At 39.6% G+C, this 26,045-nt stretch overlaps 1 protein-coding gene across 3 annotated transcripts in view; it reads left to right on the top strand.

Moving 5' to 3' along the window:
• The window catches only part of SNTG1 (syntrophin gamma 1), a 426,064-nt gene that overhangs the window by 381,238 nt on the left and 18,781 nt on the right, over window positions 1–26,045 (top strand). For all 3 annotated transcript variants that reach the window (XM_039912673.1, XM_003428461.4, XM_039912672.1), the window contains 2 exons: window positions 4,161–4,253; window positions 21,221–21,331. In XM_039912673.1, the coding sequence (XP_039768607.1) occupies window positions 4,161–4,253; window positions 21,221–21,331 (204 nt within the window). The remainder of the gene's footprint in view (window positions 1–4,160; window positions 4,254–21,220; window positions 21,332–26,045) is intronic.

Raw genomic sequence — 26,045 nt, 5'->3', positions numbered from 1 at the left:
TTTCTTTGGAGATTGACCTAGTCATATTAAAAAAATACATCTCTCTGCATGCTAATGTTAAATAACTACAAGTCAGTTTCTGAAATGTGGTTACAAAGGACATTATTAGACATAAAGAGAAAGAAGGATTCAGAGGTAACATGAAAATATCTTGAAATAATATACTGCAGTTTTATTTCCAGCCCTTCCACATTACTTATGTCACTTTGGACCTCCCAACATCCCTGTGCTGTAGGGAAAGACAGATAGTTGCAGTTTTGCAGATGGGGAGATGGAGACATAGAAAAGTTAGGTGATTTGCCCAAAATTACCCAGCAGGTCAGTGGCAGAGCTGGGACTCGTGTCCTCTGACTCCTAAGTCCATACTCGAAGGCCCTCCCTTGTACTAATGAACTCTCTTTTCACTTGCAAATTCATTCAAAAGAAGCATCCGTGATAAATCACTAATAATGAACTAGTGTTCAGCAGCATGTCATTGGCAGACGGCCTGAAGAGTTAAAATGGGTTTGGGAGGTGGTGAAAGTGGAGGGGGAGGAACAAAGGACCAGTGAGGTAGTGGACACCTGACCTTCCATAACCAGTGCAATCCTCAGGAAGCCAAGGATGGCCGACCCATAGGCATTTGCCCCGTGCGTCTCTCCTTTGGCCTCATGTGGCCTTCTAAGAACTGCCGAGGGAGGAAGGATGATTTTTTAACTCATGTTTCTGGGGTAGTTGAGAATTTTTATTATCAGAGTGAGAAATGAGATGCAATTTTCCTTCTGTTCTAAATAACAGTTTCCACCTGGTCTGAAAGACGTAATGCACAGATGGGCATTAATAGATGTTATTTGATGATGATCGTGGCAGGGGCGAAGGGGAGAGGGAGGATGAATGGGCTTCCCAGAATTCTTGACTTCTCACTGAGACAATCTGGCAATTTCTGAGCTCCTGAAAAAGAGATTATGTTTGTTCCCTTATGAGAAGCCTTTCACTAAGTTTGATTGTAGCCTGATTCTTTTTTTCTTTTTACTCTAAACAACAACAAAGGGCTTAAACAAAGAACAATGCAAACGGGAGGCCATAGTTACATCATCATTTTAAATAAGAAGTTGTGTTTAAAACTCATTCATTTGTTCAAGTGTATTCCACCAGGGTGGTGTCAATACATATATTGATTTTATGCCCAGGTTTTATTGGCTTGGTTACTAGTTTTTATTCTACATCTCATGACTCTACCCATCTGTTCAAGCACCTGAGATAAAATTTATTAGGAATTAGCAAGGAATGACAACAATTTGTTAGGCACTACATAGAATGTAACTTAAATATAGGGAACAAACTGATACCCCCATGATGCAAATGATCTCGCATAACTATTTTTTTCCAAATAAATGGTTTCCCAAAAACCTTATTTTGATACATTTAAAATATTAAACTATAAAATACCCCTACACTTCAAATCACCTATGTACTTTCGTCCTACTCACTATGCACTCATGTAGTTAACTATAAACTCTGGTGCTTCTCCCTACTTTTAATATACTTTAGTGCCTGTCACCCCAGCTAAATTCTGAGTGCCTTAAGAGCAAGGATCATGTCTACTATCATACATTTTCAAGCATTTAGTATCGTGCTTTACACAGAGGCAAGCTCTCAAATACAATTACTTGATTCTTTTTTTCCCAGACTGTATAATTTTCATCTATGTAGGTCTTCTTCATTGCTTCGATTCATCTTCATTTGCTAATTATCCATAAAAGATAAAGGGATCTAATCTCAAAACTGCCAAATGGGTGTTTTTTTCATTATTCTTCAGAAATTTGAATAATTATTTTGATCTATGCTATGTATTTCCCAAACTTAAATTTTAAGCAGTGCAATGCTTTGGACTCTCCCTGTTACCTATATGGCAAATTATTCACAGAGCCAATTGAAGATTCTGTGCACTGGAAGTCAACAAAGAAATATTTAATGGCTTTTTACTTCGAGCATCATACATTTTACAAGATTTTATATATTGCCTTGAGAAATCAGTAATCAAACTTGGCTCTCGAATATACCTATGCTACAGAGTGGATTTAAAAACACTTGAATACGTATTCCTGACAATAATCTTTTCTCCACAACATTTCTTTCCTTACAATTAAACTACTTCCAATAAAGTTTCTAGAGAAATGAAAGGTGAAGAAAGAGAAAGTTCCATTGGTAATCCAAAGAGGAAAACTAAAGAAACTAATATTTTTTTATAAATCTATGATGGTGTTTCTTCATGTCTAATAGGAGTTTTACTAGAGGTTCAGAGTACATTTATTGTCTACTTATCTTTAAGTCCATATCTGTTGTACCTTCTTTTTCACTGTTCATATTTTAAACCTGAGGGAATGTACACAGACAAGGTCAATACTTGAATTTTACATGGAAAATAGCTAGGTTCTTGTACTTCACAATCTGCTCATGTCAGTAGGTAAAATACCTAAATATGTAAACTTGCTAAAAATCCTAAAAACTTTGAACCAGTAAAGTGATTTTACAGGAACAGTAGCTATCCTTTTCCCCGGAATTTCTACCTGCAATATCAGTCTCCAAGAATTACCTTAGGGTAGTTTAATTCTTAGCTTTATATTATTGCCACATAAAGTCTACCAATACTTTAAAACTAATATGCATTGTAAGTGATATTTTATTTATTTAATATTTGATGTGTATCAGGGAAGGGACAGTAATTCACTCAGAATAGGATTTTGGCCCCAATAGAAACTATGACCATTACTCATGACGGCTTAACATTCTTAGCATAAACTGTTGTTTATGCTTTGCCCTTTTGTAATGAGGTGAACAGGGGATGGTGAGTCTGGTGTTGGAAGGTCTGAAGAAGGCAAGCATTCTCAATCCTGAAGGTCCTGAATCCAGGCTTTAATGTGATTTTTAAGATAGCAGCGGATCAACTCAGTTGGAGTTTATTCTGTATCATTTTGAGACTTTTAGAGAATGCAAGCCACTAAGGAGATGTAACATAGAGACTGGTAATGCAGATCCAAAAGCACAAACTACAGTGGATCTTGAAGGGCACTTTGCTATTTGTTATATAAAATATTAATGGGTATTTATCATAGTCAAGATTCTGGCAAAAGATCATATTTAAATGCAAATAAACCAGCTGGTCCACTGATGCAATAATACATCATTCTGCTTACGAGCACTACTTAATACCCATTCTTTACACTGTCCTACATATTAAAGAGACATTAAGGTCTAAGAATAGGAAGAATTTAGGACAAAGTTGACCCAAAGTCAGCGGAGCCTAGAAAAGAGCTGAAAACATCAGCACACACATTGATGTAAAATTTAACAGTTTGGGTTTCAGGTGAATGGAACTATTATAATCATTTGAATTTATACTACAGTGTAAAAAATGATCTTGAGTTCCCGGTGTACCATTTTCTGAGAACCTCAGTGAGGTTTATAATGGATGATGCAAACGGCAGAAGTTGGATCTATGATACTGCAATGAGTGTTTAGTAGGAAAACTCTTTTAAAAAATAAAATGTGATACTTGGTTTCTCCCCAGCTAATGCAATTATATTATCACCTAAGTAAATATCAAGTTCAAAAGCTACAAGGGAGCCCTCTATAGTGATAGTGAGATTTATGATTCAACTGCAGAACTTTGATCAGGTGACCCAGAAGTCATGAAGTTTGTAAAATTCCTTTGCAAGGATTTTTGAAAGATTCTTTGCTATTGTATAAATTCAGAGCAAGGATTTCAGCAAGATCTTAATGCAGTCTAGCAGAAAGAGTACAGGAATGGGAGTCAGGAAACCTGGGCTCTATTCCCAGCTCCTGTACTTACCCGTTGTGTGATCTAGTTTATCAGTTTCCTCATCTGTAAAATGAAGACTATATATCTGTTTTCCTTCCCCTTTAGACTGTGAGCCCATGTGGGACATGGACTGTGTCTGATATGTTTGTTTTTTTTACCCCAGTGTTTAAAAAATACCACTAATATTATGATTATTCTAAAAATTATCAGTAAAGATTGAGAGTGCTGATAACATAAATCCATGAGTTAGGGTGTCTAGGTAATAAGACAAAGCTCTTGAATAGCAATTTGGGTGAAAAAGGGCACCATAATCCCATTGGATCTTGTGGAAAATAACAATATTTTCTGATCTTTCTAGTGTAAGACCTATGCTTGTGTGTTGGAAAGTCATCTTATGGGACTTACCATTGATTTTGGCATGGGATTCGTCTGCTTTGATGCTGCAACCAAGGTAACATTTGCTGACATAGATCTAATCATGTTTACCGCTTTTCTCCTTTAAAATAATGGCTTGAATTTTCAGTATTTGTGTTGGATGCCCTATGTTCAATTTCAGGGCTAACACTCACAATGTCAAAGAGAATGAGCACTGTTGGAAGGAACCAGATACAGTCTCATTCAGATGCTGGCAGCAGAGACATAATATGGAGACCAATTCCACCCTCTGTTTTTCACTGTTGTAAAAATTACCTCAATTCTTTGACTTTTCCCAGGTTGAGTTCTTTGTAGTCCAAATGCTACAGCATCTCTGTAGCTTCTTGTTGATAAACAATGTGGAGGCAGAAATCAATGTTTAAGATTTTTTTGTTGTTGTTAGAATCAAATAATCCAATTCTGTCTACAAAAACTTTCCACTAGAATACCTCACCTAAATTACAATCTCAAGCTATTGTTTATCGGGTAGCCTGGGTCATTAGATTTAGTAACCTTAAGTACTTAGTTAATTTTTATAAGTATTTGTTAAGTGCTTATAATGTGCCAGGAACTGTAAAAAAAAAGTGCCGGGGTAGATACAAGCTAATCAGGTTGGACACAGTCCCTGTTCCACACAGGACTTTCAGTTTAAGGAGGAGGGAAGAGAATTTAAACCCTATTTTAAAGATGAGGTAACTTGAGGCACAAAGAAGTGACTTGCCTAAGGTCACACGACAATTAATCGATCATATTTATTGAGCAGTTATGTGCAGAACACTGTACTAATAATAATAATGTTGGTATTTGTTAAGCGCTTACTATGTGCTGAGCACTGTTCTAAGCGCTGGGGTAGACATAGGGGAATCAGGTTGTCCCACGTGGGGCTCACAGTCTTAATCCCCATTTTACAGATGAGGGAACTGAGGCACAGAGAAGTTAAGTGACTTGCCCACAGTCACACAGCCGACAAGTGGCAGAGCTGGGATTCGAACTCATGAGTCCTGACTCCAAAGCCCGTGCTCTTTCCACTGAGCCACACTGCTTCTCTACACACTTGGGAGAGTACATTATTACACAGTGATAGACATTCCCTGCCCACAATGAGCTTAAAGGCAAGTGGTGGAACCATAATTAGAATCCAAGTCCGATTCCCAGACATGTGCTCTTTCCACTAGGCATGCCACTTACACACACACGAAATTTCTCCACACTTTTTAATCTAAATATATACTTTCCCAAACAGAATACTGGAGGAATAAGAATTTCCAAGTCAATGTTTATTTATCTCAGATGATCAAATCAGCCATAATATATTACATTCATACTGTGAGCTGTCATTTCAACTGACCATATTTCAACACTCTTATACCAAAGTTGCATGCCCTTGAAGCAGATGAAGAAATATTTTGACAGTCCATACTAAATTAAGATGAATGTTGTCATGAAACATATTTAAGTTATTTAAAATAAATTCATAGTGTGATGCATTTATAAAAATGTTCACATAAGTCTTATTCTCTTCTGGCTATATTTCTCAAATCATTCTCTTGCTTATGTTCTAGCTGATACCTCGAAAACATAGCCAAGAGCAGTTACTTCTTTGGTGGATTTGTTGTGTATTTCTTCAAATAAACTATTCCACTTTTCCATTTACAAAAAGAGTAAGCACTAGGTTTGGTGGTAGTAAACTTAGGCTCATCAAGGCTTTGTAAAAAATTTTTAATTGGGGTTGGCAAGATGAGGGCATTAGAACTCAATTTCTGTGCCCTACTATTAGCTCTTATAGACAAAATCATAGAGTAAAACATTGTCTTATATTTGCTGGCTTCCTCTCAAGCCAACCTACTCATTTTGCTTCATTCCTATCTTGAGACTGTCCTCTTGGTCTCTCCTTCATTTCTGCCCAGAACTTCCTCTGTTTTCCTCCTCTTCAAGGTTCTACTGAAATTATGTCTCCTCCAGGAGGCTTTTCCTGATTAATCCTTCTTTTTATCACCTATTCTCTCACTTCCCCATCTGCTACTGTCACTCCAAATATTCTTCATTACCTAAATACTTGTGCGCTCACACCGCATTAAAATTACATATATATCTCTGTAATCCATTGTTTTCCCCAGCCTGTAAATTATTTTACCATCCAAGTCCCCTGTTAGATAGGCCCTTTGAAGGCAGGGATAAGTCCACTAAATATGTCGTTCTCTCCCTTGTGTTTACTTAGAACAGTCTGCAGAAAGTAAGAGACCAAAAAGTACCATTGATTAATTCATACTAATACTGCTACTACTAATAATTGTGGTATTTATTAAGTGCTGACTATGTGCCCGGCATTGTACTAAGTGCTGGGATAGACACAAGCAATTGATACCTTGACTTTATATAGAACTTTTATTTCCAAAATGCTTTCAGAGTAAGGTTGCTGGTGCCCTCACAACCATCCCATTTTGGAGGTAGGGATTGCTAGGTTGGTCCTAAATTTGAGGCCCGGATTGAGTACAAGTGACACGTGGAAATGCAAGTAATTTGATTCAAGTGATTCCAAAGAATCTCTGTCTCAGGGTTAATTCAAAGAGAGTTTGCAAAAGGAATGAAACAACGGTATACCTACACCTAATATTTTTGGCTAACATACAGCTACCATGCCTTGCTTTCAGACTATTTTAATCCCCCCAGTAATTTACCATGGAAGGCTTATCCAAGTGGTAAACACAACAGTGATATTTCAGAAGAATCATAATATTTAAAGAATTCATAAAGGCTTAGCACATTGGAATACCTGAAAAGGCTGAACCAAAAGATTTAAAAAGCAATGATATGCATGCACTTTAGACTGCTTTAGATTGCAGTTAAAGTAAACTAAGTACATTAGCAAGGATATTCCTCCAGTTAACAAGATTTCAAGTCAAGGGATCTAATAAAGCAACAAAATGGTTGAAGAAGTTCATGAGTGAAAATTAATTGAAATTCAAGTACAGGGAACGTTAATGAGGCTTGAAAACATCTTTCAGTCACCTCTTCAATGTAGTGATCCTGGAAGAGAAATGAAATATAACTACAGTGGCTGACCCTCACGATATACATTGAAAAATGCTCTAATTAGAGCCCAGCTTGATGGTAATCCTGCAGATATCTACCAATAAGGAGAGGAGCTAATCCCCAGAGGACTACACCAATGCCACAAGAATTCAAAGATAATTATTAATCGTATTTATTGAGCACTTACTGTGAGCCTCAAGAAGAAAAAGAATTGACTCTGGAAGCTACAGGGGAAATGGAGAAGCAGCAGCGTAAAAAGAGAATGGCCCTGGGAGTCAGGAGACCACATTTATAATCTCAGCTCCACCACTTACCTGCTTGTCACCTTGGGCAAGTCATTTAACTTCTCTGTACCTCAGTTTCCTAATCTTTTCTATGGTATTTGTGAAGGAATTCCTATGTGCCAAGCACTGTACTAATCACTGGGATAGATACAATCTAATTAGGTTGGAAATGGTTCATGTTCCTCAAGGGGCTTACAGTCTAAATCCCCATTTTACAGATGCGGTAACTTGAGTACAGAGAAGCTAAGTGACTTGTCCAAGATCGCACAGCAAACACGTGGTAGAGCCGGGAATGGACCACATGTCCTCCAGGCCTGTGATCTTTCCACTAGGCCATGCTGCTTCTCCTAATCTGTAAAATGAGGATTGAATATCTAATTTCCTTTCCCCTTAGATTTTTGAACCCCATGCACAAGAGACACAATTTGATATCTCCTGTAGTGCTCATCATATAGTAAACACTTAACAAATATCACAATTATTATTATTGATATTTCTAACTTTCCAAGAAAACAAAGATCATGACCCCTGGAAGTTTTAGCACATTTGTAGTGGATGAAGTGGATTGAAATTGTTGAGTTTTCTCTCCTGGCATTGATTGATCTGTAAAGGAACTGGTAGTCAAGAAATACACCAATGTTAGGAAGATTTGCTATGAAGAGCCTGGAAAAATTCATGAAATGTGCTGATGTAACAATTACCATAAAAATACAAACTGTCAATTCTGTAGTGTTTCCAGTGACAATACATGGATCCAAAAGCTGGACAATGAAAAAAAAAGACAGAGATAGCATCAATTCTTTTGAAATGTGGTATTGGAGAAGGCTTTTGCAAATACCATGGACTGCCTGAAAAACAAATAAATGGATCTTGGAGCAAATTAAAGCCAAAGTGGTCTTTGGAAGGCCAAATGACTCGACTTAGATTAGCATACTTGGACACAATCAGGAGGACAAATTCTCTGGAGAAGACACTAATGCTAGGTAAAGTCCATGGAAAACGTGGAAGAGGCAGACCAGCAACTAGATGGATAGACACCATAACAATGATAACGGAGAATCATTACCAAGGTTACGGACTATGGCAGAAGAGAGGACATTCTGGAGAAAATATAGCCAGAGTTGCTCTGAATCGGAAACAACTTGAAGGCACTTGATAACAACAACAACTTTCTAGAGCTGACAACATTCTAGCCAGACTCCTTCTGAAAGACTGTAAAAAATACAAACAATTGTGTGGTTTCTCAATCACAAGGTTGCTTCACACCAAATTGTGGCACAGCAGATAGGATCTTTGCAGCACAACAGATACAGTGCAAAGAATACTACCAAGACCACTCTTAATACAAAAATCAATTGACGTCATCAACAGAATGGAGCTCCAGAAATTTCTAAGCAAATTCAGCCATCCTAAGAAACTGACCAAAACACTAAGGTTCACTCTTGGCAGAAAAGTTTGTAAAGTTAGAGTTGAAGGAACCTTGCCTGATCCTTTCCCAATTCCTATCTGAGGGACATTGGACGTTAGGATAAATCTGGTCCCATTCAACTATTCTTTTTTTTTCCCAAATGTTATTTGTTAAGCAATTACTATGCGCCAGGCACTCCTGATTTGACCATAATTTTGAAAAAAATGGAAGTAGTGTACTGATCTATACCCTAGAACCTCTACACATAAGCAAAGGTTTTCATGGCAACACAGAAATTAAAGCAGTCATTGAATTCTACTCACTAGGTAGTACATTGTTCAAAGAAAAATAGAAAGATAAAAAGATAGCAAACAGAATAATAAAGGCAGTGTGGTCTTTGGAAGACTCACCATCAAGAATATTGGGAAAACAGGGCCTCAAGTGCCATGCTCCCCCACTGTTAGAATGTTAGCTTCTTGAGGGCAAGGATCCTGTCTACCAGCTCTATTATACTGTACTTTCCCAAGATGTATAATGCTAATGTATAATTGTGGTATTTGTTAAGTGCTTATTTCACATCAAGAACTGTACTAAGCACTGGGATAAATATAGTAATCATATCAGGCAAAACCTTGATCCACAGTGGACTCACAGTCAAAAGGCGAGAGCAGATATTTAATCCTCATTTTACAGATGAGGAAACTGAGGTCCAGAGAAGTAAAGTTACTTACCCAACATCACACAGTGAGGAAGTGACAGAGTCCATATTAGAACCCAGATCTCCGGACTCCCAGCCCTGTGTTCTTGCCACTAAAGCCCTTGCTGCTTCTCTAACAAATCTTATTTTGATTGTGATCCCCAAAAGGGAAAAGAACCATGTCTAATTCCCACCTTTGAACTTTCTCCCAGCACTTAGTTCAGTGCTCTCCATATAGTGAGGGCTTAATAAATGATATAATTAGGAAAAAAAATAAGAATTGTGATATTTGTTAAGTATTTGGCACGTGGAATTGGTACTTTGGTATTTGGTACTATGTGCCAACCCCTGAACTAAACACTGGGGTAGATATAAGTTAATTAGGTCGGACACAGTCCCTCTCCCACACAGGGTTCACATTTTACTTGGAGGGAGAACAGATATGGAATTCCCATTTTACAGATGAGGAAACTGGGGCACAGAGAAGTCTTCAAACCTGAAGGGCAGCTCTTCTCAGCTACTGGACTATTGGAATTAATTTTAAAGATTTCTGAGTATTATTTTCCAGGATACCAATTATATTTTAAGTGTTGTTTCTTTATATTAAGAATGTTTTTATAAACACTTTAGCACATTTGTGCTTTACAAAAATGATTTTTGCTTCTCTCATCTTTGACAGCATTAATTTAGTTCCTTATCAGGAACCCTAAGTGAATTTTTGATTAGTACCTCACCTCAATGTACACTTTATGATCGTTAGTTAAAAACAAAAAAAGAGTGGAACACACATACATACACACACACACACACACACTCCTGCTAGGTTGTGAAAAGAGTCAAAGAAGATTCACATCACAGTTTTTTTTATAATTATTTACCCCATATTCCTTGTCTCAGAGCTGAGATAAAATTTCTAATTGACTCCAGTATTTAAAATTGCAACTGTACTTTTTTTTAAAAGGATTAAACCCATTAGCAGGATGCAGGTATTGTATGTAAGTGGCCCTCAGATTTCTCAACAATATCTGCCAGAAAAATATTTTTAACCTGATTTTTTTTTAATTTAAAAAAAAATAAGCTGTAGCAGGGATTTTTTTTCACTATTCAAATTTTTCATTTAAATTTTATTCTTTGTAAAGCATGACAGAGTATTTTAATACAAAGCACCAGTTGATTTAAATGTGGTTGGAAAGAACTTTTGTAAGTAGTTCTTTCTACATCTTCTAGCAAATGAGAGCAGGAATAGATGGGCTTTATCGTAGGTAGCTCATGTACAGATTTAATTTAACTATCCGTACAAGAAACAACCTTTTTGTCCTCTAGAGAAGTTACTGTTCAATAAACTGGTAGAGGTGTCTTCCAATAATTCAACTAAGTTCCAAATAGAGTTGATATCTGTCAAGACCTGATAATGATGTGCGAACGCTAATAATAAAATTAAGTTGCTAGAAAAATGCAACAAAAGCCCCTTCAAACCTAAGAGGTACATATCAATAAAACAAAATGTGATGATTAGTTAGTTTTCTAGCCAAAGGGAAATTTTTTTCCACATGAGCAGAATACATTATGAGTAACAAATATCCCCCCAAAGTTTCAAACTAAATTCTTGCCCCAGTGAACACTGCTTTCTTCCCTAAATATTTTTCTGGCAACTATATGTCCTTGGCTATTACCTCAATGAATGCACACTGTTCCTGCCACACAATTCATTAGGCTCTCTTATTATTTTGTAAATTCTTTCCGAGAAACAAGAATCTGACCACCCTCTTCCGTTCGCTATGGGAAGGCAACGCAAATCGCCAAGCTGGATAGTGCCCAGCTGTTACTGCAATGCAGACTCTTCTTTAATTACTTTGGAATGGGGAGAGTAGGAAGAGACATTAATAATAGCCCCAGCCTCAAAGGTGCAATCTGATGAAAGAACTGTCTGGTCTGTCACTTGGTTAATCAAACATGAACGCAATCATTCTAGAAATTCCTTAGCTGAAAAATAAGCCATTTTTCAATGCCATAAAATCAGGAAGTTTAATTCCATTACTCTATAAACTCTCATGCAGAGACATGTGTATGGAAGGCAGGAAGAGAAACATTTAAGATTTTACGTATCTTCCCCACTTCAAAACCTTATTGAAGGGACACCTCCTCCAAGAAGCTTTCCCTAAGTCCTCCTCTCCTATTCTCCCACTCTCTTCTAGTTGCTCCTTCATTCATCCTCCCTCCCATCCCCACAGCAAATATGTATCCGTATATATCCGAATTTTATTTATTTATATTAATGTCTGGTTCCCTCTCTAGACTGTGAACTCGTTGTGGGCAGAAATAATAATGATGGCATTTGTTAAGTGCTTACTATGTGCAAAGCACTGTTCTAAGCACTGGAGAGGATACAAGGTCCCAGGTGGGGCTCACAATCTTAATCCCCATTTTACAGATGAGATAACTGAGGCACAGAGAAGTTAAGTGACTTGCCCAAAGTCACACAGCTGACAAGCAGCTGAGTCAGGATTTGAACCCATGACACTTTGTTGTTTTTTAGTACTGTCCCCCAAGTGCTTAGTACAGTGTTTTGCACACAGTAAGCACTCAATAAATATGACTGAATATGTGGATGGTGGTATTGAGAGGTATGAATAAATCATGTCTGTTAGGACGTGTTTAAAGGTGTAGTTCTATCAGAAAAAATAAAGGAACCAGAAGTATTTCTCTAGACTATAAGCCTGAGTGGTTATTTCATGATGCTCAAATGTGTGAAAGCTAATTTTACTGAGCATAGTGAACCAGCTGCTTTCCACTCCTATGAGCTTTAAGTCAGGCTTGGGGAAAGGATCAGACACCAAAATTTGCTGTTAAAGGAGTCTGTAAAATGAGGGTAGGACTCTTTTTAACTCTTTTCCCAGAAAATCCTATATATCTAGTCAGTGAACTAACTGGGTAATTCAGGCTAAATTTGATTTTTATGCCTTAATTATCAGATGATTTGCATAGGTTGACTAACCTTGATCACTTTTCATAGCACCGATATCCCATATTTGTTCAGGTATTAATTTTTGGAAAACAGCATTCTCAATTCTTTGTATTATGCACTTGTGCTATTTGGCAAAGTAGGAGGATAAACAAAAGGGAAATGGGATCATCTTCAACTGCTTAACAAGAAGGATGTGTAACAAAATCTGCAGAAAAAAACATCACCTGAGTAGTGGTTATTGCTGCGCACATTCTGGTTTAATGTCAAACACCATGTGGTTGGTGTCTGAGGAATAGTAAAATTAGGTTTTGCATTCTCTGCATTCTCTGTTTTCAAATTCCAAAATCTTCCTTGTAATTAAGATGCAAACCTTATGGGTTATTTGTTCTATCATGTTCTACTTTTCTCTACAGAGTAAAACCACCCTGCTGTTTCAGTACCATAGAAAAGCTGGTGTCCCATTCAATGTACTTTCAATTTTAAAAGTGGCTTTTTTTTCTTTAAATGGGCCTTCTTTCTTGAGAGCAAAATAAGGTTACGGCAAAGCAAGTTCAGTTTATACACTCAATATTTTGCCAATTAATGCGCTCATTGCCTCTAGTATTAAGGTTGCAGGTTGGAATTTTGTTTGTTTCATGCCTTAAAATGTACATTTCGGTTATCAATAATGATGCCTCCTCCTCATATTGTGGGACTGATTCATTCTGTTTATATTCATTAGGAACATAATGAATATAAAGACTCTTTTTAACATTTTTCCATAACAAATACAGTGCAGACAATTAGGAAAGCCAAGAGTAAAATCACAGACATCGTAATCTCTTCTCCTAAAATAGTCCTAACTAGCATTTCAGCAAAACTGTCTTTATTTACTACAACTAAATAGAGAAGGCAACTCTAGTTCCTCTTCAACACAAAGTGAAACTTTGCAATATTCACTCATTCATTTAATTGCATTCACTGAGCACTTACTGTGTGCAGAGCAATAATAATAATAATGTTGGTATTTGTTAAGCGCTTACTATGTGCCGAGCACTGTTCTAAGCGCTGGGGTAGACACAGGGGAATCAGGTTGTCCCACGTGGGGCTCACAGTCTTCATCCCCATTTTACAGATGAGGTAACTGAGGCACCGAGAAGTGAAGTGACTTGCCCACAGTCACACAGCTGGCAAGTGGCCGAGCTGGGATTCGAACCCATGACCTCTGACTCCAAAGCCCGTGCTCTTTCCACTGAGCCACGCTGCTTCTCTGTACAGAGCACTGTACTAAGTGCTTGGGTGAATACAATTCCCTGCCCACAGCAAGCTTATAATCTGGCAGGGGGGAGGGGCTAGGGAGACAGACATCAATTTAAATAAATTACGGATATATACATAAGTGCTGTGGGGCTGGAAGGGGGGGAAATAACAGACAGAGCAAGTCAGTGCGAAGCTGAAGATAGTGGGAGAAGAGGAAAGGGGGGGCTTAGGGAAGGAGAAGAAGTGCCTTCAGTAAGGCTTTGAAGGCCTTGAGAGGAGAGTAATTCTATCAGATTTGAGTAGGGAGGACGTTCCAGGCCTCAGGAAGGAAGTGAGCGAGGGGTCGGCAGTGAAATAGGCGAGATCAAGGCACAGTGAGGTTAGCTTTAGAGGAGCAAAGTGTGTGGACTGGATTGTAGTAGGAAAGTAGCAAGGGGAGGTAGGAAGGGGCAAGGTAATGGAGTGTTTTAAAGCCAAAGATGAGGAGTTTGGTTTGATGCAAAAGTGGATGGGCAATTTTGAGGAGTGGGCTGATATGGCCTGAATATTTTGGTAGAAAAATGATCTGGGCAGCAGAGTGAAGTATGGACTAGAGTGGGGAGAGGCAGGAGGCTGGGAGGTCAGCAAGGAGGCTCATGCAGTAATCCAGCCAGGATAGGAGGAGTGATTGTATTTTAAGCAGTTTGAATGGAGAGGAAAAGGCCGATTTTAGCGATATTGTAAGGTTAATTGCTTATAACGTGACCGTAAAGTACCTGTAACAATGTTAAAGAAATAATTGTGTAACATACTTCAAATTACAAAAAATATTTCTTTCCATTTGAGGAATATTAACATGTCTGCACTGTAGTTCAGGAGAATCATTAATTACTGCAGGCACAGTAAAGCACATGAGCAGCACAGTAGAGGAGCAGCATGGCATAGTGGATAAAGCACGGGCCTGGGACTCAGGTCATTAGGTCTAATCCCAGCTCCACTGCCTGTCTGCTGTATGGCCTTGGGCAAGTCATTTCAATTCTCTGTACCTCAGTTACCTCATCTGTAAAATGGGGATGAAGACTGTGAGCCCTATGTGGGAAAGGGACTGTGTCCCACTCAAATTTGCTGGTATCTACCCCAGTGCTTAGTTCAGTGCCTAGTAAGGGCTTCACAAATGCCACAATTATCATTATTATTGACAAATAAGCAATGTTGGGAATCTGAACTGGAGAGCATGCATACATTTATTTTTAATTTCTTTAAATGATGTAAAAACTGTAAATTTACACAAGTGTTAAACTTCAAAATGACATATTAGGATCATTTGGACATGGGAGAATCTAAGAGATATCTTTACTATAAGTTAACTGTGAAACATTGAAGTGTGAACTCTTGGAAAATATAGCAAATTCGATAATAGCTCAGTCATTAACTCTTACCTCTAATTACATATAGATTTGGAATGTACTCCATAGAACAGTAACCCTTCCAGGTCTTTGGAAAAAAGTTTATAAACACCTACAGTATGTGTGGAGCATTTTACACTGCTTCACCCACAGAATTTAGGTGTTCAAAAACATAAATAAGTGCTAGGAGGTATATAGTGCAACAGGGATTGGGTCTAACTACCATCCACGTATTCCCTCCCAGCACTCTGTACAATGTATCACTCAAAGTAAGCACTTAATAAATACTATTACTACTAATGAGAATAGGGACAGGTCTGTAATATCTTGCCAACTGATATTAACTACCATTTTCCTGTTTATTGTTTATAGTTGAGAGAGTAGATCTTGGAGAACTGAAGAATACAGTTTTGTTTTTCTACTGAGTATTTTTACTTTGCATCTTAAATATCTGTCGGGAGACCTTTGTGCCCACCTGATGAAACCCGTTCCCTTCCTCTAATACTTTTATGAATTCTCATCTCCTAATCATACTGAATTTCTACATTTTTCTGTGCTAGGTGTTCTGGTCTGGAATTATTTCCTAAGTGTGTCTCTGTATGTTGGTTGTGTATGTGATCCATGTGCTTGTTTCTTGATTTGGGTGCTTTCAGAGAGTTCCTTTGAGTATCTGCCAGTTTAGTAAGTAGAGCATAAAATGTTTGGTAAAAGGGAAATTTGGAGGAAAATAAAACAGTGTGTGTGGGGAGGGGTGGGGGTGAGGAGCTAAGCTACCTTCATCCCTCAAATGGATAATAACTGTGGTATTTGTTAAGTGCTTATTATGTGCCAAGCACTGTTCTAAGCCCTCGGGTAGATACGAGATAATCATGTCCCACATGGAGTTCACAGGCTAAGTAGGAGGGAGAACAGGTATTGAATCTCCATTTTGCAGATGAGGGAACAGAGGCACAGAGAAGTTATGTGAGTAGCCCAAGGTGACACAGCAGACAAGTGGTCTGGGAAGCAGAATAGCTAAGTGGATAAAACATGGGCCTGGGAGCCAAAGGAATTGAGTTCTAATTCCAGTTCTACCGCTTGCCTGCAGACAAAGATGTTTCTCTGATATTTTCCCCAGAGTTTCCCCATTGTCATGATCCCATGGGGAATATCCTCCAGAAGCAAAAAATGTTACGGAAAAAAAATGAAAAAAAAAAACAAGACACCTTTTTCCACCCAACCAAGTTTGCTCACCACTAGGGATAAAGAACTGTTCAGGTTGCTTCTGTTCCCCCAACAACTCTTAGGGATTCAAAGCGTGTGCACGCACACACACACACGCACACACACACACACACACAAAAAAAAAATCTCATTCTCTCTTTCATATAGCAAACAAGTCTATAAATATAACTCTGTATTGATAGCTTTTAATCATATCTGTGCCCAGTATATTGATGCATTTCTTTTCTCAGTTCCACATCCACTGAATGTTTTCACAGGAGATTTACTCGCATGCCCATTCAGTGACAGCCTCTCTTCGCCAAACAGTTTATGAGTTAATACCCCCTCCCCCAAAGTCCCCACGGCTCTTTTTCAAATCACTGGCCTTATTTTTCTGACAGGATTACTTATTAGGAGCCAGGGCATCTCATTATTCATTTAATTGTCCAAGCAGCAATGCAGACTAAATATTTTACCAGACCTTTCAGGTAACTCAGCAAGATATCATGTTTGAAAGCAACCGAGTCTGATTGATTGTACTGGGCAGTACACTGCAATATCAGGGGACTCTCAGTATTGGGCTATTCCTGTGATTTGCCAACCCTACTGTTTTGAGAGAGAGAATATCCTTTTGACTACAAAACAGTGCATCTGGACACATTAAATAATTGAGATGACATGATACTGTGGAATCACTTTCATGCAAATGTAATGATATTCTTATTCCTCAACATACTCAAACCAAGACAGAACAGTCTCTTAGTCAGGTATGCTAACATTTCAGCATGGGAAATGAGCACTAGAAAACCTCCTGTTTTCTGAATGCATAAAGAACTATGCCACAAAGTATTTTTATCCGAGGAGAAAGTCCAGAAACACACTGAAAAGAGCTATAGCTTTCAGCTGCCCATACTGTTCTGGTTTAGCCTGGGTAATCCCAGAATTCTTCAGGTTGTCTGGACAATTTTAGAAACATGGACAAATGCTCTGGAATTGGGGGCTGCCATGGCTAAACTGTTCAGTCTACTTTGGCATCAACTCCCAGCTGTTCTTGCTCACTTGTAAATTCTATGTTGGGGTTGGAGCACACTCAGAACAGGTATAACTTCCACCTAGTAGCATTCCAGGACTTGTTGTACATCACTCCCATACCACTAGGGACCTTTAACCCTGTCTTCTGGCTCCTCCCAATTTCTACACTCTCAAGGTTACCAAGGGGGAAGAAGAAAGCATGAAAAAAGTATTCTGAATTGTTTTTCAAAAGAAGTGAAATCCTGTGAGAGACAGAGAGAGAGAGAGAGAGTGCACATGCACACACCCCCACACACAAAGACACACAAACACACACCCGTTTTCTTCCTGACTAGATTGTCAGCTCCTTTAGTATGGAGATCTAATATACCTACTGTACTCACCTCAGGATTTAATACAGTGCTCTGCGCACAGAAAGCACTCAAATACCATTGATTGATCAATGGCAGACAAATTATGGTCAACCTAAGTATGAGGAGCTTGAAGAGAAAAAAATAAAATTATATGTGGTCTAAATTGTATGCAGTGACCCAATAAGAAATACTGACTTTCTGAAGTAAATATTTCAGTTGACAACATGGCTGTAAGGTCATGTAGTGGGCAACACATAGAGAAGAATTGTGGATCCATTAATATACTAATTTCACATTTTTTCCCTGGGATGGGACTCCCTTATGCCTCATTGTAGCTACACAGCTGGCAAAGAGTGATAATGCTCTGTGGACTAATAGAAAATGAAAATGAAAGTCTTGTAAGGGGGAAAAATAAAAGGAAAAAGGAAACCATTGACTCCAACTAGGAACTGTTTATGTTCTTATGGTATCAGGTCAGGTCTCTTTAGAGCCTTAAGAAATGTTTAAAATGCAGGTTATAGGAACAGAGTCTGGAGAACCTGGCAGAAAACTTTTATTTCCTTTTACCCTTCCTGCCAGCTAAGCTACTAATCACACCAAGGGATGGACTGCCCAAGAAAATTTAGCACAAATATGCCTAGTGATTTTTGTCTTTGCCTTTTGAGGTCTGGAATAAAAGAGTACTTTGATGTCCAATTTCTCTAAACTCTGAGCCTACATGTCACAAATAATTTGGCTAGACCAAACAAAGCCCCGGAGGAGATAGGAAAGTGCTTCATATCTACTGCCACACACATTCTAAGTGCTCCTTTAGATTGGATCCAGAATCCAATCCTCTTTGTTTCACTTTAGGGAACAGCAAACCTGGAGATCTGTGACTCTTTAGAGAGTCCCAGTGACCAGTCTTAGCCAGATGATCAAATACTACCCTGGTATGTCAGTGACCTTTATTTCAATTGCCAGCAGAGGGGTGACAAAAAGGTAAACCCTTCTACTTCTGAGGGAGAGGCATAGCAGCAGCTGGATCGATTGTTAAATGATTGCTCCCCTCACATTTAGAGTCTATTTTTGAACAGATCCTTATTTAAACCTCAAGTTACTTCTATTTCTCTTCATCGGAATGATTTGCAGTGTATTACCAAATAGATACTAAATGGAAATTATATAGAAGGGAGATTAAAAACTAACAAAAGGAAACCCTACACTTCTAGACTCTTAGAAACTTCCAATAATGAGAGAGAACATCAGGGGCCCCCAGATTTCCCTTTGGCAAATTTAGGACAATTCAGTAGCAAGTGGATGAGATCTAAGGTTAATCTAATGCTACGTCAACATCATCATCCACATTATCTATTGAGGATCTTCTTTGTGCAGAACACTGTCCTCCCATCCGAGAGAATATACAGAAGTGAAATAATAATAATAGTATTCATTCATTCAATAGTATTTATTGAGCGCTTACTATGTGCAGAGCACTGTACTAAGCGCTTGGGATGAACAAGTCGGCAACAGATAGAGACAGTCCCTGCCGTTTGACGGGCTTACAGTCTAATCGGGGGAGACGGACAGACAAGAACAATGGCACTAAACAGCGTCAAGGGGAAGAACATCTCGTAAAAACCGATGGCAACTAAATAGAATCAAGGCGATGTACAATTCATTAACAAAATAAATAGGGTAACGAAAATATATACAGTTGAGCGGACGAGTACAGTGCTGTGGGGATGGGAAGGGAGAGGTGGAGGAGCAGAGGGAAAAGGGGAAAATGAGGCTTTAGCTGCGGAGAGGTAAAGGGGGGATGGCAGAGGGAGTAGAGGGGGAAGAGGAGCTCAGTCTGGGAACGCCTCTTGGAGGAGGTGATTTTTAAGTAAGGTTTTGAAGAGGGAAAGAGAATCAGTTTGGCGGAGGTGAGGAGGGAGGGCGTTCCAGGACCGCGGGAGGACGTGACCCAGGGGTCGACGGCGGGATAGGCGAGACCGAGGGACGGTGAGGAGGTGGGCGGCAGAGGAGCGGAGCGTGCGGGGTGGGCGGTAGAAAGAGAGAAGGGAGGAGAGGTAGGAAGGGGCAAGGTGATGGAGAGCCTTGAAGCCTAGAGTGAGGAGTTTTTGTTTGGAGCGGAGGTCGATAGGCAACCACTGGAGTTGTTTAAGAAGGGGAGTGACATGCCCAGATCGTTTAATAACAGTATTTGTTGAGCACTTACTATTTGCCAAGAATTGCACTGTGCACTGGGGTAGACACAAGATAATCAGGTTGGACTCAGTCCCTCAAAGCCTAAGAGGGAGAACTTGTATTGAGTCCTCATTTTACATTTGAGGAAACTGAGAAGTTAAGTGACTTGACCAAGGTCACAGATCAGGTAAATGGTAAAGCCAAAATTATAATGTGGCACCTCTGACTCGCAGGCTTTTGCCCTTTCCATAAGACCATCTGTTTTTCTAAAACAGGGTCTGTTCCCACAGGGATTTTACAATTCAATAGGGAAAACAAGGGCACGCAAATTGGAGAATATGTAAGAGTGAAAAGTATATGATAATAAGTAGATACAAGCACAAGTGAATAAATAACCAATACATTTACAAGTATATAAGAGGATTCCTGAGTGTTGAGAATGACCTGACCCAGCTACTGGAGGAATTAAATCAGGAGAGACTTTACAGAGGAGGTGGCTTTTGAGAAGGGTTTTGAAAGGATGAGGGCAGGATGAGGTTTGGCACAGATGAAGAAGGGTGCATGTTCCAGACAGGAAAATGGCATCAGAAATGAATCAAAGGTGGGAGAGTCAAGACAGAGGGTCAGTTAGGAGATTTGTTTGAAGGAGAGGGCCACATGGCCACATATGGTGAGAGCCTTTTCCAGTGGCCACATGAGGAGAGAGCCTCTGTTACTGATGATAGTAATCCACCACATAAAAAGCCATAAAACTGAATTTTCTATTCCTTGACCATTGAATGCTCCTTGCTTTAGCTAACCCAGTGAAGATCCTCCATGAGAACTATAAACAAACTGCATCAGAAATACACCATGTTTAGATAAAACAAGAAATCTCATAGTCATGAAGGTGACATTTCTTCTTCAAAATGAATGGACTTTGTGAATATCTACAAATTGTGTTCCATCTCTCTAATCAATTATGCCTCATACTTTCATCTCCAGAATTTCTAGAATAGGTATTCTTCTACTAAGGGGATAATTTTCCTCCCAAGGGGAATAATATAATAATCCTAATTGGGGGCCATTTCCCACTGTGAATAAAATGTGCATTAATTGACAGCTTTGGAGTAAAGCCATTGTTTTAAACAAATGGACTTTCCTTGTTCTTTATGAGGACAATATTTCCTGCTTTTCCACACAGTTTGATATTAATTGCATTGACCTGCACATGTCTTTTTTTTCCTCCTTTAGGCTGTACTTTGGAGGTACAAGTTTTCTCAGCTTAAAGGTTCTTCAGATGACGGCAAGAGCAAAATCAAATTTTTGTTTCAGAATCCAGATACTAAGCAGATTGAAGCAAAGGTAATACCAAGAAACCCATCACATTACCCAACTATAACTACATTAATATCATTAAGAAACCAAACAAGGAGAGGAGATTTGGACACAATTATGCTACTAAATGCAGATAGATATTTCAGATGCCTCCATGAATCAATATCAAAGTAAAAGAAAAGAACACAGAGTTATTTGAAGCTTCTCTGCAGCAACTTGGTTGTGAAAAACAAAAGGAAAATGAAAAAAAAAGTACACACCCCACATGGATACTTAAAGCCTCACATTGTACACACTGTGGAATGATGTGCCATTAAAACCAGCTTTATTCTAGTTTTCAAAATAAGTATAAAAGAGATCAGTCTCGGCCACCCTCATCCCTCCCCACCAACCGAATAATAAAACACCCTGGAGAGCAAAATTGGGGAACAATTTAATGGTGCCCAAATGTAGTTGAAAGTTTGGGAAATATGATTAAACTGTATGTAGTTTGGTTTTCTGCATAAAGTCTTTCTGAAAGTCATAGCAGAACTATCCTGAGCAATGCAGAAAACATTCCTTTCCTCCCTCAGGCAGGCCTGTGTCTCTAGCCAATGGACGTCTGTAGGGATGTTCTTTTTAATTATTTGGCTCTCACTGGCCCTCTATAAGACTGTGGATACCCCCCGCTAAGCAGCCTAGAGTTTCAGTGACCCAGAATTTTAACTACCTACAAACTCCCTTTCCCCTAAACAGACAAGAAAACAAACCTCTTGCTGTGTTTAGACTCAGAATACACACATACTGAGTCTATCTTTTTGCCTATAGCATTTGTGTGTCACCAGATTTTTTTTCCTCAGAAAGTTCTGGTTGAGAGGTTTACAGGATTGGGATTTTTATATTTTAAAGAAGAACATACAGGGATGTAATTCCATCCTGGAAATAGGGGAGATAGTATATGGACAGTGTTTAGTACCTGGATTCCATTTTCAGTGAGGAAAGGACAGGAGAAAGTAAAGAAGCATGCAATTGGGACAAAGGCTAGGCATAAGGAAGGTCATTAAGGATCGAGACTCACTGGAAAACGGGACATTTTACATGTGGAGAATGATATAAGGAGCGTAGTGGACAGAGCACAGACCTGGAATTCTCATAAGGACCTGGGTTCTAATTACATCTGTACCATTTGTCTGCCAGGTGACCTTGGGCAAGTCACTTTACTTCTCTGTGCCTCAGTTTCCTCATCTGTAAAATGGGGATTGAAACTGTGCCCCACATGGGAAAGGGACTACATCCCACCAGATTTGCTTGTAGCCACCCCAGCCTTAATACAGTGCCTGGCACATAGTAAGCACTTAAATACCACAATTATTGTTATTACATTTCTGGGATGGTCTAAGAAGTACCAAGAGTAATAATATTTTTTGAGCATTACTGAGTGCGACACACTGCACTAAGCCCATGGGAAAGTACAAGAGAAGCAAAATGCATATTCCCTGCTCACTGTCAGATTTAAATGCTCTAGTAGAATTTAGTTCTAGGATTCTTTGAAGAACAAAGCATCATTTCTTGGACAATCTTACCAGTCATTTCGACACCTCAAAACACATTTCCAATAGCGTCCTCCTAAAACTTTCTCAAATAGGATATGCAAAGTGGGGGGGAACATGGGGAGGAGTGTGTTCCAAGGGGCAAAAATGAAGACTTCTGACCCCACTGTGAATGTCGAGGTCCACACTAAATCCACCAGAGAAAGCTACTGCAGGCAGATTTAAGACCTACAACCTTATAGTGCTCAATATCCAAACTGTGTTATCAGATAAACAGTCCCTAATTCCCTACTGGTGCTCTCAGCAAAACACATCAAGCAGACATACTTTTTAGCAGAATTGCATGTGTTGTCTAACTGTTCCATCATTATATTAGATTCCCCTAAAGATTCAGGGCATTGCATTTCCAAATTCTAAGAATGAAAAAAAATTCCACCAATCCAGCTTCCCCTGGGTACTTTCCCCTGCAGCAGGATAATTAAAGACTTCCAGCATGCTCCTAAATATTGTTACGGGAAAAATCTAACCATTAATTATGTTTTATTACTCAGCCCCCTGATGCCATATTTCCAAAGTAAGGTCAACATATTAAAACAATTTCGGCTAATGTTGTAATAAGTTCTAAAAGGTTTTCTTACCAGCTTAAGAGAGTGATAAAATTCTTACACGTTATGATAAATGGATGACTGATGATCTAAATGAAATAGATATGAAATCTTCTCTACTGAAAGCATACCCAGTTCTCCTATAATGAGAGAGTTGGTTCTTGAGAAAGGGAATGCAGAGGGAAACAGGTGTTGGCATTGGTGGTATAGTGGTAAGCATAGCTGCCTTTCAAGCAGTTGACCCAGGTTCAATTCCCAGCCAACCCAGTGAGGTCAGAAGCAGCGTGGTCCAGCCGACAGTGCATGGGCCTGGGAGTCAGAAGGGCCTGGGTTCTAATCCTGGCTCTGCAGCTTACCTGCTGTGTGACCTTGGACAAGTCACTTAACCTCTCTGTGCCTCAGTTACTTCATCTGTAAAAGACTGTGAGCTCATGTTGGACATAGACTGTGTCCAACCTGATTAGCTTGTAGCTACCCCAGAACTTAGAACAGGGCCCATAATGTGAGCTTGTTGTGGGCAGGGAATATGTCCGGTTGTTTTTGTATTGTAGTCTGCCAAGTGCTTAGTACAGTGCTTTGCACCCAGTAAGCCTCAATGAACACAATTGAATGAATGAAAGTTGTGGGCAGGAAATGTGTCTGTTTTATTGTTACATTATAAAAATAATAATAATTGTGGTATTGGTTAAGCGCTTATTTTGCCAGGCACTGTACTAAGCACCAAGGTGGATACAAGCAGATTGGGTTGGAGACATGGGGCTCATAGTCTCAATCCCCATTTTAGAAATGAGGTAACAGGCACAGAGAAGGGAAGTGACTTGCTCTGCTGAGCCATGGGCAGTGAAAGTCAAGAAGAACCAGATCCAAAATTCTTGCCAGAGCTGCCTCCCCCTCAAAGAGGGCTGGGTCATTTGCCTCACACCCTTCCCTTCTTAGCACTGCCAAGGCTACGTTTACCTAAGGCCAATGGCCATGACCGAGGTGAAAGGGGGAAGAAGCAGCAGATATTTAGTCCCAGAGGACACCCCCACCCACCCAAAAGACCCCAAGTTCTGCCCAGTTTCCCAGTGATTTGAGCGATTCCCCATGAAGATGAGTGCTGGTTCACATGCACACTGTTTATAAGAAATGAGGATGGCCCTAGTGAAAATCAACTAAAAGGCTCTCAGTCCTAGAATTCTGCAACCTGGGTCATCCTCGTCTCTCACATTAAGTGTATGACCAAATCCTGTCAGTTCTTCCTGCACAGCACCTTCCAGCACCTTCCAGCACAGCACCTCCCTTTCACTCCACACCAATTGCTACCACGCTGAAAAAAGCTCTGATCTTCTATGGCAAGACTATTGCATTAGTCTTCTTGTCGGTCTCCCAGCCTCTAGCCTCTCCTCCCTCTATTTTACACTACAAGCTTCTGCACAGATAATCTTCCTGACACATCACTCTGCCCACATCTGTCCTCTCCTCAGAATCCTCTACTGGCTTCCTGTGTGTCTCAACATTAAACAAAAATTACGCTAAGGCTTTGAGCCTTCACCATCTGTCCTTACCCTACCTCTCCGTTCCCCAACCGGCCGTCTTCATTCCTTCTGAGACAACTGTGTGGCTGAACCTTGCTCTCAATTCTCCTGCCTCTCACAGCTCACGCTATTAGCTCTTCTTGGGACAGCTGTCCCCATAATCAAATCCTTCCTAAAATTCTACCTACTTCAACAGCTTTTCCCAAACGATTTCCCAGAACCCTGGGCCATATTATCCCTTCAACCAACTTTACAACTGATGAAACTATTTTGCAACCTTCTTAACACTGAGGTATATATGTGTCCTCAAATATATCCACCACTGAAGTTCTAAATATTTTTGTTTGTTTCAAGCAATCGATGAGTAGTAACTAAGGACTTACTATGTGTAGAGTACTGTACTAGGTCTTTGGAGAAAAAAAATAGAAGTAGTAGATGTGATTCCTACCCTCAGGGAGCTTACATATTAACTGGAGAGGCAGACAATGACATGAATTACGATTAGGGAAAACACAAGATCATTTAAAGATATGGAAGTTTTGTAAGCTCAGTGTAAGTGTCTTGTGGACAGGGAACATGTTCGTTATTCTGGACTTCCCAAGCACCTAATGCAGTCCACCACACCAAATGGGTACTCAAATGATACTACTATTAAATGGTGGTATTTGTTAAGCGCTTACTATGTGCAAAGCACTGTTCTAAGCGCTGGGGGATACAAGGGGATCAGGTTGTCCCACGTGGGGCTCACAGTTTTAATCCCCATTTTACAGTTGAGGGAACTGAGGCCCAGAGAAGTGAAGTGACTTGCCCACAGCCACACAGCTGACAAGTGGCAGAGCCGGGATTCGAACCCATGACCTCTGACCCCCAAGCCCAGGCTCTTTCCACTGAGCCATTACTTGTGAAGCAGCATGGCCTAATGGAAAGAGTGTGAACCTTTGAGACAGAGCACCTGGCTTCTGATCCTAGCTCTGCAAAGATATCAGGCAGTTCACTTCACTGTGCCTCATCCTCCTCATCTGCAAAATGGGAGTACTGACATATCCACCCTCCTACTTACATTGTTAGCCCCAAGTCGGATAGGAACTGT

The sequence above is a fragment of the Ornithorhynchus anatinus genome, chromosome 7, assembly GCF_004115215.2.
Source record: "Ornithorhynchus anatinus isolate Pmale09 chromosome 7, mOrnAna1.pri.v4, whole genome shotgun sequence".
Taxonomy (NCBI): domain Eukaryota; kingdom Metazoa; phylum Chordata; class Mammalia; order Monotremata; family Ornithorhynchidae; genus Ornithorhynchus; species Ornithorhynchus anatinus.
Note: the sequence above shows the minus strand (reverse complement) of the source record. Positions and strands in the feature narration are given on the sequence as shown.